At 42.9% G+C, this 17,392-nt stretch overlaps 2 protein-coding genes across 4 annotated transcripts in view; one reads left to right on the forward strand and one right to left on the reverse strand.

The window, feature by feature from the left end:
• C10H9orf57 (chromosome 10 C9orf57 homolog) overlaps positions 1 to 884 on the reverse strand; it is a 70,657-nt gene extending 69,773 nt beyond the window's left edge. Inside the window, exon 1 of the mRNA XM_045562136.1 lies at positions 692 to 884. Within this exon, the coding sequence (XP_045418092.1) occupies positions 692 to 884 (193 nt within the window). The remainder of the gene's footprint in view (positions 1 to 691) is intronic.
• Positions 885 to 1,676: 792 nt separating this feature from the next.
• GDA (guanine deaminase) overlaps positions 1,677 to 17,392 on the forward strand; it is a 90,126-nt gene continuing 74,410 nt past the window's right edge. For all 3 annotated transcript variants that reach the window (XM_045563944.1, XM_045563946.1, XM_045563943.1), the window contains exon 1: positions 1,677 to 1,799. In XM_045563944.1, the coding sequence (XP_045419900.1) occupies positions 1,677 to 1,799 (123 nt within the window). The remainder of the gene's footprint in view (positions 1,800 to 17,392) is intronic.

Here is a 17,392-nt window from a genome sequence, read left to right on the forward strand (position 1 = left end):
GCAAGGAGGGAGCGAGGTCTGCAGAATCAGGAGAAAGTGACAAGGAGAAGGGGCTGAAGTCTCCAAGAAACAAGTATAATGACCTCAGCTTCAGGGATTCTTAATTCCGAGTCCTTAGTGGGGTGACCAACCATCTCTGTGTTCCTAGGGGTTCCTGGATGGCCAGATTTTCAGTGCTAAAATTAGGAACGTGTTTGGGAAACCAGGATAAGTTGGTCACTCTTGACCTTGGTATGGAGGAGGTAAAGGAACTGGGAAGGGAATGAATCATTTATAGAACTTACCCTTGTGCCATAAAAGCAGCAATTCAGAGAAAGCCTGCTCACGCACTGCACTGAAACCCTCACCCTTTATGTAGGACTCAAAATAGGTATTCATTTCAGGTTATTGCTGTGCTCACAGAAAAACCCATTCATTCATTTATTCAATAAATATGTATGGAACACCAGGCATTATGCTAGGCACAAGCAAGACATGTCTCCTGCTCCTTCTGTTACTGGTGTGTGTGCGTGTGTGTATTGGGGGAGGAAAACAGGAATAAATGGAAAAACATGACATAAACAAGGATGGATATGATAAATGCAGTGGCAGAAGTAAGATGGACTAATGGAATAGAAGCTGGTGGTGGTGGGGTGCCATTTTCTAGGTGGTCAGGCAAGGTCACTCCAAAGACCTGACAGTTGAGACAGACCAGTGACGAGAAGAGTGGCCAAGTGAGGAGCCACAGGAAGCATGGGGGTAGAAGGGACAGCACTGTAAGGCCCGGGGTGGAAACCAGTCGGCCTTCCTGGAGGAATGTGGTAGTGAAGGACCCGGTGGCTGTTGTGCAGGGAGGGGATGCTGGCATAGAAGCGGTGGTAGCAGTGACCCACTCCAAGCTCCATTGTCATAAACAAGCGTGATAAGACAGCTGAGACCCACAGGTCTTGTCCGTAGTTACTTGATTCCTAGTCCAGCACCCTAGGCCACGCTGCCATCCCCGGCTGTTTGACTTAATGTTCTCCCCTTGTACAGCTGAAAGTAGATTAAAGAGGTACATGAAAGAAATTGATATTGGGATTCTTTGTGGACGGTCACAAGGACCAAAAATATTGACCTCAAGGTGAAGAGAGGAACTCTGGGGTCCAGGCTGACCCCCACCCCCGCTGTGGGGCCCACAGGAAGGTTCTAGAGAGGCTTCCAGACCCTCCAGTGAGGACGAATACGTATTCCGCGGTCTGCAGGAGCTGGAAATGAAACCGGTCATAAGGCAGGCGGCCCCGACCGACCTTCCACCTGTCACTGAACTTCTGTGAGTTCACAACCTGGATGCTACAGGTTGAAGAAATAAACGGCCCTAGGAGTTTAAGGCAGGCAGGCACAGCTTTAGGAGTGCCAAGCATCAGCGGTGGAGGGAGCGGGTTTTGGGAGGCTCAGCTGTGGCGGATTTTGATAACTCAAACCGTTAAGACATCCCCAACTAACGCGGGGCGGGGAGAAAACCACACCCCGCGGCAGCGCGGAGCCAGCTCCGGGGAGAAGAATCCGATTGGCACCGAGGGCGGAGGGAGCCAGCCCCTGGGCGCGGCCTGCAGGGGGCAGGAGCCCGCCCGGGGAAGCGGGGGCAGCTCGGGGCCCGCGTCCGCCCGGCCGCCGCCCGCAGCTGCAGGGAGCCCGCGCCGCGCCCCGCCGCCGGCATGTGTGCCGCCCAGATGCCCCCCCTGGCGCACATCTTCCGAGGGACGTTCGTCCACTCCACCTGGACCTGCCCCATGGAGGTGCTGCGGGATCACCTCCTCGGCGTGAGCGACAGCGGCAAAGTAAGCGGGCGCAGGCTCCGGCGCACCCCGACGGGCGGCCGGGCGGGCAGGGGAAGGAACCCGGCGCGGTGCGCTGCGGGGCCCGGGCTCGCTCGGCGCGGGGCGGGCGCCGTGGCCTGGGAGTGGGGCTTTGGGCTCCTGGGGACGCAAAGACGACCCGGGCGCTGGGTTCGTGGGCTGGCTCAGGAGGAACGAGGTCCCAGAAGCCGGGAGCGGTGGAGTGCTCACACCACTGCCGGTTCCACAGCCGTCCGGGCTGCGGTGCAAAGCCGGGAGCCAGGAGCTGCGTCTTCGCTCCGCAATCTTAAGACACCAGTAGGAACCCGAACCTTGCTACATTTGTCTTTGTATCTCCAGCGCCTGGCACAGTGCCTGGCACAGGGTAGGCGCTCCATTGATTTGGTTGAATTTATTGTGAAAGAAATAGCAGAGGAGGGGTCATTTGATCAGTGTTGTTTAGTGCGGCCAGGACATAGTATAAAAAGAACTGATTTCATTCACCTGGTAATTCATCGGAGACAATTACTAATGATGCAGTCTCGACAACTTGTAATACTAGAAGGGACAGTCCGAAAGAAATTATTCAGCCATCTCTTCTCTCTCTCTCTCTCTCTCTCTCTCTCTCTCTCTCTCTCTCTCTCTCTCTCTCTCTCTCTCTCTCTCTCTCTCTCTCTCTCTCTCTCACACACACACACACACACACACACACACACACACACACACACACACACACACACACACACACACACACACACACACCCCCCCCCCCCTCCCCCCCCCCCCATAGCTGTTTGCATCAAAGCAAGCAGTTCCATTTTAAGGTTCAAAATGTCTTCTATGAATGTATCTTCTATATTTGCTTCTCCAAAATCAGGATTTCTACAAATGATACAGGTAACTTGATGTTTAATATTTATTGTTCCATATACGCAGGTGGTGGCTATATCAGCAATGGCTTGGCCGGTTTGTTAAGTGAAGCCATTCCATTTTTAGAAGAAAAAAATAAAATATGGGGATGGGATATTTTTGAGCTGTTTTCCAATAACCTGTTTAGTTAGGAAAAGTACACATATTATTTGTGGGGTTGAAGATACTATTTTTGACTAAAGATGCTACCAAGTCAGTGACAGTTTTTGCATCATGACTCTTATATTTGGGGGTAACTAAACCCTGTTTTCTTATGGTGCTTAAAAAAAATTCTCTCTGTGCACATTCAGGGAGGCTGCTGTTGTGTTTCCAAGGTGACAAAACTCTCAGAGCTCTCCCAAATGGGGAGATTCCAATAAACCCTGAAACTGATGAATCCATGGATGGGGACTTGGCCTCCAAATTTCAGGGAACTCTCAGGTTTGGGGCAAGTCCCAGGAAGCAAAGGAAGAGAGACTGCTAAACTTGTGACAGATTGGAGGTGTTAGTTTAATCATAAGGAGCTGTTCAAGTCTTAGGTTTCTTTTTTTTTTAAATTAATTTCCTATATCCAGAATTTTAATTGGTAGGGTAGGAGGCAAGAGAGTGGGTTTGGGGACTGGCTTTAACCAGTGGAGAGGAGTAAGAAAAGGAAGTGATTTATCTAAAAAATCACCTTTTCTGGAGTTGTACAGAAAAAGAATAAAAGAGTGTCCTGAACCTGCAATTAGTTGAGTCAGGAAGTCTATTCCTAATGAAGGATCACACTGAAGTTATAAATTTAGAAAACATGCCATTCTCCCACAAGATAAAATTACTTGGGAATTGAATACAAAGGTGAGTTAATCAAGTGGCTCAGATGTATGGGATAGAACTCCCTAGTCAGTGAATTGGTAACTGCTGCTCTCTATACAAGATGCAAGGCATTTGATTGCTGGCTGTGTTTAAAGAGAGGACATGCCATATATATTTCAAGACTTGATATCCCCCATTTTGAAATGGGAATATCTCGCCTTTAGAGTTGCCAGGATAAATACTTTCATATAAAAATTTTCAATGTTCAAAAAAGACAATAATATCCCCTTGAAATAAATAAATATGTTGTATCATCATGATCTTTAAATTTTTACTGAGCTCCTGAAGTTCTCAAACCTTGGGATGAACCAGAAACATCAAGGGGTGCTTGATACTATGCTGATTCCTAGGGATCATCCTCAGAGAATCGGAATCTGCAAGCCTGAAGTGGGTCCCCAGAAAGTGGCGTTTCAACAAGCATCCCAGGAGATTCAGACACAGATAGTGGGTGTATTACATTTTGAGTCATTGTAGCACACAGTTCCTGTGATGGGACCAGAAGTGTCAGGGGTTTATTTCTCCATTTCAAGCCCAGATCTGGGGTAGCATCTCAGAGAGAGGGAACACACCTTTCTCTGTCCTCCCCTCTCCTAGACCTCCTTCCTCATTACACATAACTTCATTTGTGCCCAGAGAATGCTAATGGCTAACTGCTTTTAATACATTAAATTAAAGCTCATTTAAAATCAGGTTAATTTAAAAAAATATCCTCTACCCAGCATTTTGGTATTGAGCAAAATTCAGAGTTAGTTTTTCTACCCAAGTGGCATGTAGCTTTTTAAAATAAAGCCTATAACATGTTTAATTCATTTGCAAATAGTTAGCTTTGAGACACTGCGTGCTCAAATCTTACTAAATTGCTGGATTCCTCCCACATACAGCAGGGTCAGATTGACTTTTAAGATACATAAAGATGCTTTGGGACTTTTAATGCACACTTACCCAGAAACAAGAGCAAGGAGGAGAATCATTTTGGAAGTAGTGCCCTGGGGTGACAGAAGCAAGTGCTATGGAGAAATAGAGACCTGAGTTCAGCTCAGAGTCTCCATCACTTACCTGTTCCAAGACCATGGGTGAGACCTAACCTCACAGAGCCTCCACTTCCTCATCTGTAGAATCAGATTTTCTTTTGCTATGTATTAAAACAGATAATGTATGAAAATACCTGACACTTAGTGAATACTTAATATGTACCGTATTCATTCTGTCCCCTTCCTTCTCTTTGCCCCTCACATATTGTTAACCCCTTGCTCATGGTGGTAGCACTGTTTCATTTTTTCACTTGGTGGCACCCAAGTACACCAAGTGGTGGAAAAGGAAGCCACAGCCTGTGATAACTGTGTGGGGTGGTTGCTGGACCTCAGCCACGTGTCTTCACTGCTCATGTCATTGATCTACTGGGATACAAAGATGAATCTGGGAACAAAGATCTAAGGGGCATTTGCTGCTAGGTTTGCTAACACATTATTTTCAGTGTCTCTTTTAGTCTTCACAATGTCATTATTCTCATTTACAGATAAGGAAGTTGGGACTTGAGAAATCATGCATGCATTTAGATTTGGTGGCCGTGTAGCCAGAATTTGAGTTAAGATGGGCCAAAGACCATATTCTCTTTCTTACAGCTGCATGCTCCCCTGGGGCACAGTCTTTGACCTTAACTGCATGTTAGCAAGGGATCTGAGACTTGTAGCCAATAATAAAAGTGGACTCATTCCTGAGCAACCACTGGGCTCATCGCTGGAGGTAAATTGATGAATGAAGCATACAAACTCTGCCCTGCTCTTGTGAGGTTGATCATTTAATGATACATTAACAGAATCTGCTGTGACCTATCAGAACTCGAACTGGTCTGGGGGCGGAGGGAAGACTTTCCCCAGTGTCAGGTGACATTTAAATTGTCATCTGGGCTGGACATGGTGGCTCACACCTGTAATCCTAGCATTCTGTGAGGCCAAGGTGGGAGCATTGCTTAAGGTCAGGAGTTCAAGATCAGCCTGAACAAGAGCGAGACCTCATCTCTACTAAAAATAGAAAAAAAAAGTTAGCCAGGCAACTAAAAATAGAAAGAATTAGCTGGGCGTGGTGGTGTGTGCCAGCAGTCCCAGCTACTCAGGAGGATTGCTTGAGCCCAGGAGTTTGAGGTTGCTGTGAGCTAGGCTGACACTATAGCACTGTAGCCGGGGCAATAGAGCAAGACTCTGTCTCCAAACAAACAACAACAAACAAAAATAAAAACTCCTAAGAGGACCTCTATCATTTACTACCTATGTGAATTTGATCAAGTTACTTAACATTTCTATTTTCAAGCTTCCTTATGCATAAAATAATTACTATGGTCTACCTCATAGGGTTGTTAAAAGGATTACATGGATTAATAGGTATAAAATATATGAATAATGCCTCTGGCATGTAGCACATGTCTAATAGACATCAGTAGTTATTGCCAGCAATGGAGATGAGGAGAGGTGGATAGAATCAGTAGCTATTTAGATCAAGCCACCTGGATTCAATGATAGCTTATGTGTGCAGGCTTGGAAGGTAAACACATCCAGAGTGATTGCCAGGTGTATGTAAACAGTACAGTGGGGCACACCTTGGCCAGCGATGGGAAAGCTTCTTGAAGGGAGTGGTAATTGAGCTGTCCCTTAAGGACTAGTTAGGACTTGAACCTGTACAAAAGGATTAAGTCTCCGTGGCAAAGGGAATTAGCCAATTTTCTTTTATTCCCAAGACTCCTGGGAGGAGAGTTCTATCTCACCTGAGACTGCTTCACCAGAAGCTCTCTCAGTCCGAATCACAAATCCTAGTGTTCTGTATCATCCCTTCCTCTTGCTTTGGAGAGTGAAGACCCATCTTCTGGCCAAGCTCAGGAACTTAGAATATTCTCCCGGTCCTGAGAAGGGAAATCAGGCTAAGCCATCCCTTCTGAGGCTGCCATGGAGGAGTTGGCTTTTCATCAGAAAGGTGTGTTCATGCCCATTTATCACGTGATCATCTTGCAAATTTGCATTTTCTGGAATGCTGATTGCTTTTTTTCAAAATGCTCATGGCAGGTACTATTGGTTCTCCACTAAATAGCCATGACCTCCTTATTAACACATCCTGAATTTGACCAGCCTGTAATTATACTTGGCCCATGGATACGTTACAGTGTAAGCCATTCATGGCATTCCTATTTCCTTCTACCAGATACTTACTTTGCCAGCTTTCTGGTAGCTGAGGGTAGCCAGTGATAACATGCTGGCACGTAGGGGGTCTGCTCAGAAGCTTCTGGCATGTAGGAAGAGAGGCCCTTCCTTTTTGGATGCCTTCATGGGAAGAAAGGATACCTGAGTTGCTGCTGCCACCATTTGAGTCTATGAGGAAAGGTTAAGAGGATTTCACAGATACCAACCTAGTCTCTGACATCATTGATCAGTTTAACTGACCCTGGAACTGTCTACCTTCAGACTTCTTTTAGGAGATACTGAAATGTCTTTATTGTCTAAACCTCTGTGTTGAGTATTCTGTTCATTGCAGCCCAATGCACTCCTATTATCACACTGCTTTTCAAAGGATATTTTTCAAAGAACTTCTAGCTGCCTTCTCCTTCTCCTCTTCCTATCTTCTCCTTATTGGCTAAAAATATCGGTGTTTTTTTTAGGCACCCACATCCGTAGTCAAGCCCAGCCAATTTCCCTCTGGGATATCTGTGTGCATACCCATTTCCATTGCCCCATGGCTCTTTACAGTCTCTAAATATCTAAAATATCACAGGGGCTTCCTAACTGTTTTCTCTCCCCCATTCTAACATTTCCTCTACACAATTGACAGTTAATTTCTTGGAGCGTGAGTAGCATCATGCGTCTCCTCTTCTATAACCATCTGTGGCTCATTATTACCTCTAAGGTTCAAATGTCCCTGGAAGACATTCTAGATGTGACATTATTTGGCCCCAACCTATTCTCTAATCCTACCTCCTGCTTCATTCCTCTATCTGGCAAGTGGGGATAGAATTACCATGGCTGGTTTACACTATGTTGTATCCATGAGCCAAGGGATATCTATCTATGTAAATTTCTCACTGTTTCCCTGCACATCATGAGGAATGCCTTCATGTGGTTGGCTCTCAACCCCTGCAATAGGCCTCCTCCTTGTATCCCCTTTTTCATTCTATCTCCATCAAGATGAAATCTTGCCCTTCCTTTAAGGGCCAGCTCTGATGTCCTCTTTTCCCCAAAGGCTTCCTACACATCATTCCCCAATTGAAATAAATTGACCCTTTCTCTCTGTTCTAAAAAATTGTTCATATATTTTAAACCAATATTGTCTAGGTGGTTAAGAGCATGGCTTCTGGAGTCAGACTATATAAACTCAAATCCCAACTCTGCCACTTACTTGGACAAATTTTCTGACATATCTGAGCCTTTGGCACCCTCATTTATGAAATGTGGACAATAACAGTACTCAGAGTTGTGAGGCAAATGAGATAGTGTGTTGTTATTATTTTTCTTTTGCTACAGTAATTTCATTTTTGCTTTTGATTATATTTTTATAGAATGTTCTCACTTACTGACAAAGTTTTTTTTTTTTTTTTTTTGGAAAAAGTGAGGTGAACTGGAGAGAAGGTAATATTTATTAAGTCAGACACTCTGCTAGATCCTTTGCACATCAGCAATCCTGAGATTTGCTGGGGCATCATCTTCTCCTTCATCTTGACTTTTACAAAGGAGGAAGTGGAGGCTCAGAGTTATCTGAAATGGCTGCAGTCACAGCAAGTAAGTGGCAAAGGGGAGGCGCACAGAGCCACGCCTGTCTGATATCAGAGGTCCTTGCTCTCTCCAAGAGTCCCCTCTGTCTACTGCTCTGGGGTGGCCTGAAACTCTATTGTCCTTAAGTCCCCTTCAACATTGCCATATTGTTTTTAACACAAAGTAGGTGGTCATTAAAGTGTGTTGAATGTGATATGTACTATAAAGACATTCATGTGTGATGTATAAAAGACATTTTTAATTCCAGACAGCTTTTTTTTTAAAGCATGATTTGCCTTATTCTTTGAGACCTGGCAACAATACCGCTGGGCATGACTGGAGTTTGCCCCCTTCTGGTTGTGTAAAGTTGTCTGTTGATTCCTGGAATTCCTTGGCAGTCCTGATTGATTCGGTGCTCCACTGTGAGGTAGTGTGGGTGTTGGTGTACCTGACACGTGGCCACATGGCTGAATGTCAGGACGTTGTGACAGTTGCAGAGATAGTGGGCGGTATCTCTTGCAGGCCTGCAGCAAGCCTATTTGCCCACTAGGCATAAATCCGATTATTTAGGGATAAATAAAGGCAGACTTCCCTCAATTGCAAGAGGAGAAATCCGGTCAATCATCTATTTACAACCTACCTTTCTGTAGGATTTAAGGCAGTTCCAAAGGACACAGGGAAACAGTGATGCTTTTGTACATTTAAAGGGTGAAGAAAGTCAGTTGTTAACACACAAAAACCTTGGAATTAGATTTAAGATGCTTTGTGAAATGACCTACAGTCTTACTGGCCTCTAACTGTTCTAGGTTCTAGCTGGTAAAGGCATATTTCTGTTACCTAGTTGGCAGTATCTGTACTAAAGCAATTGCTCAAAAGGAGCACATCTATTCTTGGTGCTGAGTTCAGACTGGAATTTCTCCTGCGTGGACATCGTGTCTTATAATTATGCTTAACAAGTTTCTTACACAAGGTAGAGTTTCATAGCATTGCCTCTCTTGAGTACCTTTTAACTAGAGCTGAAGATGTGACAAAAGAAGGGGTCCCTAAAGCTCTTCTGTAGGTCTGAGGTGTGGGACAGGCAGGGGGAGGTTGTCCAGGTAGTCAGATGTTGGTTGGTCTGAAATAATCTGGAGATAGACCTCAGGATGTCAGAGGATGGCAGGATAACGTGTCCTCTAGCCACTCGTCCTCAGAGTGGTTTCTTCAGTGGAGGTTTTGATGAATACCAAGGTGCAGGTGCCTGAGTAATTCTTTTTAGCAAAGCCTGTAGTACAACTGTTTTGTGTCACCAGTAAAATGCAGGCCCGTATGCCTTTACTGGTCATCCAGCTTTGGAGATATTGAGGAGTGTAAATGAGAGATTAGTCAATAATTTCAAATCAGGCTGGCGCGGTGGCTCACGCCTGCAATCCTAGCACTCTGGAAAGCCGAGACAGGTGGATCATTTGAGCTCAGGAGTTCGAGACCAGCCTGAGCAACAGCAAGAACCTGCCTCTACTAAAAAAATAGAAAGAAATGATATGGACAACTAAAAATATATGTAGAAAAAATTAGCCGGGCATGGTGGCGCATGCCTGTAGTCCCAGCTACTCGGGAGGCTGAGGCAGGAAAATTGCTTGAGCCCAGGAGTTTGAGGTTGCTCTGAGCTAGGCTGACGCCATGGTACTCTAGCCTGGACAACAGAGTGAGACTCTGTCTCAAAAAAAAAAAAAAAAAAAAAAAATTCAAATCAATTTGCATTGGTGAGAAATACTCTTCTCTTGGTAGAAAGTGTGCTGAAGGGGCCAGGTGTGCTGGCTCATGCCTGTAATCCAAGCACTTTGGAGGCTGAGGCAGGAGGATTGCTTAAGCCCAGGAGTTCAGACTGCAGTGAGGTATGATCTTCTCACTCTACTGTACTCTAGCTTGGGTGACAGAGCAAGACCCTGTATCATTTAAAAAAACAATAAATAAAATTAAAAAAAAGCTGTGCTGATTCTGAGGCTACTTGTCTTCCATTTTGCTTATGTTTAAGCCATTCCTAAAGCTCACCTCAAATACTGTCTCCAAAATCTTTTTATCACTTTTCTATTCCAAAGTGATCTCTTGCTCCTTTTGATGTCTCTTTTATTGTCTGTTCTTATAGAGTACTTAGATACATTTGCTGACCATGTACCTTCCTTGTATGTATTTTCATTCCAACTGATTATAAGTTCCTAGTCACATTACTAAAGAGAAAAAAAATGTAGAAAATATCTAATACTTCCTAGCAAGCATAGGATCTTGCAAATATTATAGGTACTTAGTAAATATTTATTTAATGAATGCTCTGAAAAATTATAGCAACTGTTGCAGAATTTGTCTTAATCTTTGCTGAGAATATTTCTAAAATGTATTTGTGTGTACCTTAGAAAGTACAACATGTAATTTAATCTTGTCTCGAGTGATTTTTATCTCACAAAATATAGATGTTCAGAAGTTGTTTGTTGCATTGATTAAATCCAGTCTGGTTTGAAAATGGTATTAAGAGGTTTTTTTTTTTTTATGTCAAAACACAGGAATTAAGGATTACTTTTTTTGCATTCCACCACATTTATTTTACCTTTGCTCACTCATTCTACAAATATTGAGGACCTGCTATATGCTACATATTTCATATACTAAATAACTAGATTTTTTGTCCAATGACTCAGTTATAAGAAATACATTCTTACCACAGTGAAATACAGATTTACCATTTAGAGCAAAATGCTCAGGGTAAAGTGTTGTACTTCAAAATTAACTCCATCAGTGTATACAATTTCAGGGACCACAAAGTTCAGAGAAATTAAGTAGCTTGCCCAGAGGGATACAACTAAGAAGAAATGGAATTGAGATTTGAATCCAGGTCTGTTTCCTCTTCAGCACTTGTTATCTCTCTGCTTTTAAAGATCCTGGTTACCATTTCAGCCACCTGAGCACTTAGCTTTCTCCCTCAGTCCTGCCTCCTTTGTTGCTGTGCCTTTGAATTCCTGATAGAATACTCACCCCTCATTCTGCAGCTGTGTCCAAAATTTCCTTCTCTGTCCTGTTATTCACCTCCTGATTCCATCCCTATTGAAACTGTCACCTCTTTCTTGGTCTTTTTTTTTTTTTTTTTCATTGCGATTTGTTGCTCTTGTCAATAAAGCTATTTTTATGCCTTGGTTCCCGGCACCCCTAAAACTCAAGCAAAGTCTGGAAGTAACTCCAAGTTCACAGCCTTCCCACAACCCCAGGTTCCCCAAACAATGCAAAAATGGCGCCTTTTAAACTAGTCTGATCAATATGTATAAATCTGAATTTACAAACCTGGTTGAAGGAAGATACACGTCTACTTTACAAAAGAATTAGTAAGAGTTTTTTTTTTTTTTCCAACCTGATTGAAATAGATTCAAAAAAGATATCAGATTCTTCTTATCCTGCTTTTCTTTAATGAGTCATCCATCAATCTCTACTCCCCTCCTCCGACCTTCACTCCCACCCCTACCTCTACCCCCCCATTCTTGTAATGTCTGCATATGGATTTTTCTATGGAGGAATTCATAGCTTTCATAGCTCTCAAAAGGATAAGTGACCCCAAAATGTCAAAAACCTCTGTATTATCTATTCTTGCCACTCAAGAAGCAGTATTTCATCTGTATATCATCCCTGTCTGGACTTTATTTATTAATAAATGCTTTCAGTGATTAGTATACTAGAAATGTATTTACCCAACTGGGTGCTAATAATGTCACTTTTGTTTTTCATTTCCCTAATTTTAAGAGAACCAGTTTGAGCCCTGCCTACCACAATTATTGGGAAGTCCGATATCAGTCCTGCTGGGACCTCTCTTTCTTTTCCTTCCACCCTACAAAGATTCCTGGAGACTTTTATGATCCAAGCATTCATCCTTTCCCAGATCCTGAGTGTTTATTATGTCCTAGGTACTGGTCCTATTCTGAGGCTACGCCTGTGAACAAGACAAAACTGCTGCACTCTTGGAACTTCCCTACAGTTTTGAAAAGGAATCTTCCAGATGTCTGGTTTTTAAACCAATACAACCGCTGCTAAGTCCACAGTGGCCACTGCTGTCCTTGTTCCTTGAGGCCACACGATGCCTCACTTGGGTGCTGCTCCCAGCCATCTGTCAGCCATTACTCCCTGTTCTGTCCGGGCTGGGAAGGGTCTTCGCAAGGGCAGTGGCTACTCCACAGTCAGGGCACAGCTTGTTCTAGAGTAATCCATACAAGCTGCTGTGTTCACGCTGGTCTTAATATTTAGCTTCCCCTCTAGGGAAGAGAACAATGTTTCATTCTTTCCTGGTGCATCTAAGACACTAAGAAAACAAAGTACAAGATAAATTCTCAATGGGTCACTCAAATACAAGGGTACCTTTTTAAAGTTGGAGTTCCATGATACATTTAAAATATTTAAAAAGTTTGATTAATTAAAATAGTTGCAGTACATCTTTTATATTTAGCAATTGTGCACTAATATGCTATATAACATAATTTAAAAGGAATACATTTTGTGTGTAATTCATCTTCATACGTTGCATTTGGCTTCTTGCCATGACACTGGATTATAAACTCATTGACACAAGGCACATTGGTGATATTGGCCATATTAGTAAAACAATAATAATATTGAACATTTATTAAATACTTGTTATGTGTTAAGCCCTATACTGAATGCTGTGTATGAGTTATCTCTTTGAAACAGGGTCTCACTGTTGTCATTCAGGCTGAAGTGCAGTGGCACGATCATAGCTCACCCTAACCTCAAATTTCTGGGCTCAAGTGATCCTCCTGCTTCAGTCTCTCAAGGAGCTGGGACTACGGGTGCCCACCACCAGGCCTGGCTAATTTTTAAATTTTTTGTAGAGACAGGGCCTTGCTATGTTGTCCAGGCTTGTCTCAAACTCCTGAGATCAAGTGATCCTTCTGCCTTGGCCTCCCAAAGTGCTGGAATTATAGGCGTGAGCCACCATGCCCAGCCCTTAAAACCTTTTTGACTGTTGAAGTTGGTGTCTCTGCTTGTGAAATGCAGTTTTCTTCCTATGAATTAGTTATTGATGTATTATTACCTAAAAGCACTTTACCATCTTTGTCCCTCATGTTTTCTCTTCCTATCACGGCCCTGTTCAGGTTTGTATCACCGTGAAACCTGTTGCTATGATCACAATGCTTTCTTTCTCACCTTATTTTTGGGTTTTTAAAAATTATTTTGACAGAACAAAACTTTATCAGCAAACCCACCTTAAAACCCAACTGTGTCAATCTCAGTTTATTCACAGGCTATAGATTCATGAATTAAAAAAATCTTTGAGGGCTAAAGCAATCACAAAGCAATTATAAAGTGAGTTCTTCTAGGCTTACATATACTGATAAAGGAATTTTATCAGTCCCAAGGTTTCCCAACAGCTTAAATGGAAAGAAAAAGTACATCATTCCCACCTCCCGTCCACAGGCAGAAGACTGGCTTCCTTGTGCCACATTCTACTCAGTACCTCTTTTATGGCTTTTACTTGATCTTATGAGTCTCCCTCATAACCTAACCCTGAAGACAGGTGTAGGACTTGTATCCACAACACCTAGCATATGGTCGACACTCAGCCAAAGAACTCTTGGATAAGTGGTGCTTGGATTTTTTCACCATAGGATAACCAAGTTGGAAAAATTCACTTTAAGAGTCAGCCAAATGTATAGTGGCTAAAAATATCCCCCAAATAACCAATTCTTTGAATAAGAACTCTGGGTTTTCCAAATCTAGATGCTCGGAACAACATATTTGGCCACTGGGAGCTATAAGTAGTTTCATGTCCTGGTGAATAATTAAGAACCCTGGAAGAGTAGATTTCAATTAGAACTCCGAAGAGCTCATAAATTTCTCAAATGCCTTTAACTAGGACTATGTTAAGGAATAATGTGGATTATAAAGGCCTGCTTATTCCCTTTGGTTTTTTTTTTTTGAGACAGAGTCTTACTCTGCTGCCCTGGCTAGAGTGCCGTGGTGTCAGCCTAGCTCACAGCAACCTCAAACTCCTGGGTTCAAGTGATCCTCCCGCCTCGGCCTCCCAGAGTGCTAGGATTACAGGCTTGAGCCACTGCGCCTGGCCTTGGTTTTGTATTATGGTTTGTTAAGTGTTTGCTTCTTCATAAGATGGTAATTTACTTGAAATGTTGCTTGTGAATTCCACTTAGAATTTACTATTCTGGAACATGGTAGACCCTCCATAAACAATAGGTCTTATTATCCATTTATGGGTCCTCACTTTACATAGTGCTTTTGCACAAAATCGGCATTCAATAAATGCTTTTGAATGACAGAATGAATAGAATGAGTTGCTATGTGCTATGCAGAGTAGACAACACATAGTTAATCAACATTCTCAGCTGGTTGTAGCCAATGTGTTTGAAGGTGCAACACAAGAAGTAACATCACCAGTGCCTTCCCCACAGTGGGGCAGATTTTTCCCTCATACTATGTAATGCAGAAGTTGTTTTCTTCCTACCTGTGTGGAGTGGTCTCATGAAACCCTTAACCCTTTTTTGAAGTGCAAAGCACAGAAAGAAGCCATTCCAGGTTTCTAGATCAGTGGACGCACCTGTACTTCCTCATGTTCCAGCAGGGCATGGTCTCAAAAGCCTGTGGAGCTAGTATGCTCTAGTATCTTAAGAGTTGATAAGCTGATGAAGAGGGTGTCAGGGATAAAATGGTAAGCACAGAGATGTAGTTCCTGCCTTATCTTTACTCAGAATGAATAATCAAATGAGCATGAATAAGTATATAATTTCTAAAAAGGAAAAATTCAGAGTGCTATAGAGATGTAAATTCAGAAGACTTGGCTTATTTTGTGGAGATGCTGCAAGAATACAGCCCGAAGGCAGTGACAGTTGAGCTGAGTCTGATGGTTAAATGAGAATTAACTGGGTAGAGAGAGGGAGGGGAAAGGCCTGTGCAAAGACCCAGAGGGGAGGAGGAAACAAGAACAGTGTGGTGAAGAATGAAGGCAGACGAGGTAGTGGAAATAGATGAGGCCAGAGAGAAAAGGAATAACCACATGGAGTGTCTCTGTAGGGCTTTCCCTTTATCCCAAGAGCAATGGGAAGCCAAGGAAGATAGGGCAGATTTGCATTGAAAAATATATATTAAAAATAATTCCAGAGTGGTGAACAGAATGGATCAGGGCAAGGATAGTTGCTGGAGGAGATGAGTTAGAAGGTGATTGCTGTTGACCATGAAAGAGACAGGCAGGTTGTGATACAGATAGAGAGCAATAGGGAGATCTGCGAGGCAAAATCAACAGGATTTGTGACCATGGGATATGGAAGGAGAGGGAGAAGCTTTTCCTGGATTTGGGGCTTGTACAACTGGTGGCCATTACTGAGTTAGGGAACAGAAGAAGAGACCCAGCTGGGGAAGGTTATCCAGAGGTCTGCTTTGGTGATGCTGAGTTGAGGTGCCTTTGTGACATCCGTGTGGAGATGACAAGTAGGTGTTGACTTGCAGGTCTGGAGCTCAGAGGACGTATCTGAATGGGAGATATAAAATGTGCATAAGAGTTGAGGAGAGCAGCAACTAGATTAACTGCAGTGGTTGGGTTTGTAGTAAAAGAGAATGTGTAGAATGAGAAGGACAGCCTGCAGGTCAGAGGAAGACACAGGAGGGTACTGTCACACAAGTCATGGGATGGGGTGACTTCCAGATGGAGGAAGTAGGGCAGCTCTCACATGTTACTGAGAAGGAGAAGTAAGAGGAAGACTGGAAACATGTCCAATGGATTTAGCAACCCAAGGTAATTGTTGACCCTAGGAAGTTTATTTTAGTGGTGAGAGAGGATGACATTCATCTTGGGTGAGTTTTGTAATGGGTGGAAGATAAGGACATGCAGATAGTAATCATGGACAACTCTTTTGAGATAATGTGTAATATTTTATCCTATGAGAAAAATAATAAAGTGTCTCCAACAATAATAAAACACAAATAAGTTACATGCATTCTATTTCCCCAGTATTAAGTTATTGGAAGACTTTTATACAAATGTTTGCACTTGTAGCTTTCTAGGGTCGTAATGTTCTAGCTGTCCTCTGGACTTCAAATAACATTGCTTAAGGTTTTGCAGCTCTTTAAATTTTAGGTGACTTCAACATACATATTCAAACTGCTGATTCAGAATTCAGTTGTGCTCATATTCCTGTATTCGTATGATGTTTCCCAGCCTTCGGATACTGTATGGTGATTAACTTCTCTCCAAGTACATTTCAAAAGTTATGTAAGCATGCTGCTGTTGCCTATTTGCAAATGTTTAATTTGAATGGATGCCAACACAGTGGCAAACATATATGCCAGAGCTTGGGATTAGTTTCAGCCCTCTTAATAATCGTTTTACTACTTTATGTCAGAAATATAATTTAGCATCTCAGTGTCACTGGAAATCTTGGTATGAAGTCAGTATTTTTGTTTTAAAATGAGGATACCAGTAGTGAAATTCCTCATCTTATTAAGGTCAAACAAATTAGGCATTATTTTTCTATAAATTTAAGATTGTTTTGAAACTAAAAGAAACACAAAGGCTGGGTGTGGTGGCTCACACTTGTAATCTGAGCGTTCTGGGAGGCTGAGGGATGAGGGGGAATTGCTTGAGGTCAAGAGTTTGAGACCAGCCTGAGCAAGAGCAAGACCCCATCTCTACTAAAAATAGAAAAATTAGCCAGGTGTCATGGCAAACTCCTGTTGTCCCAGCTACTCAGGAGGCGGAGGCAGGAGGATCTCTTGAGCCAAAGAGTTTGAGGTTGCAGTGAGCTATGACGATGCCACTACACTCTATCTAGCCAGGGTGACAGCAACATTCTGTCTCAAAAAAAAAAAAAAACACAAATAAAACCAGTTATGACAATAGAAGTAGGTGTTTCCTATATTCAAAAATACAGTTTGTTCCTAGGGAAGCATTTTTGGATTTCTTCCTTCCCAAAGCGAACTGAGAAAATCCTCACCCTCCTTCCCTCCCTCCCTCCCTCCCTCCCTCCCTCCCTCTCTCCTGGGTGAATGACTGTACAAGGAAGATTTAATCCAGCTAAGAAAAACAACATGTAAATGACTCACATTAAGAAGGAAAACTAC

The sequence above is a fragment of the Lemur catta genome, chromosome 10, assembly GCF_020740605.2.
Source record: "Lemur catta isolate mLemCat1 chromosome 10, mLemCat1.pri, whole genome shotgun sequence".
In the NCBI taxonomy this organism is placed as follows: Eukaryota; Metazoa; Chordata; class Mammalia; order Primates; family Lemuridae; genus Lemur; species Lemur catta.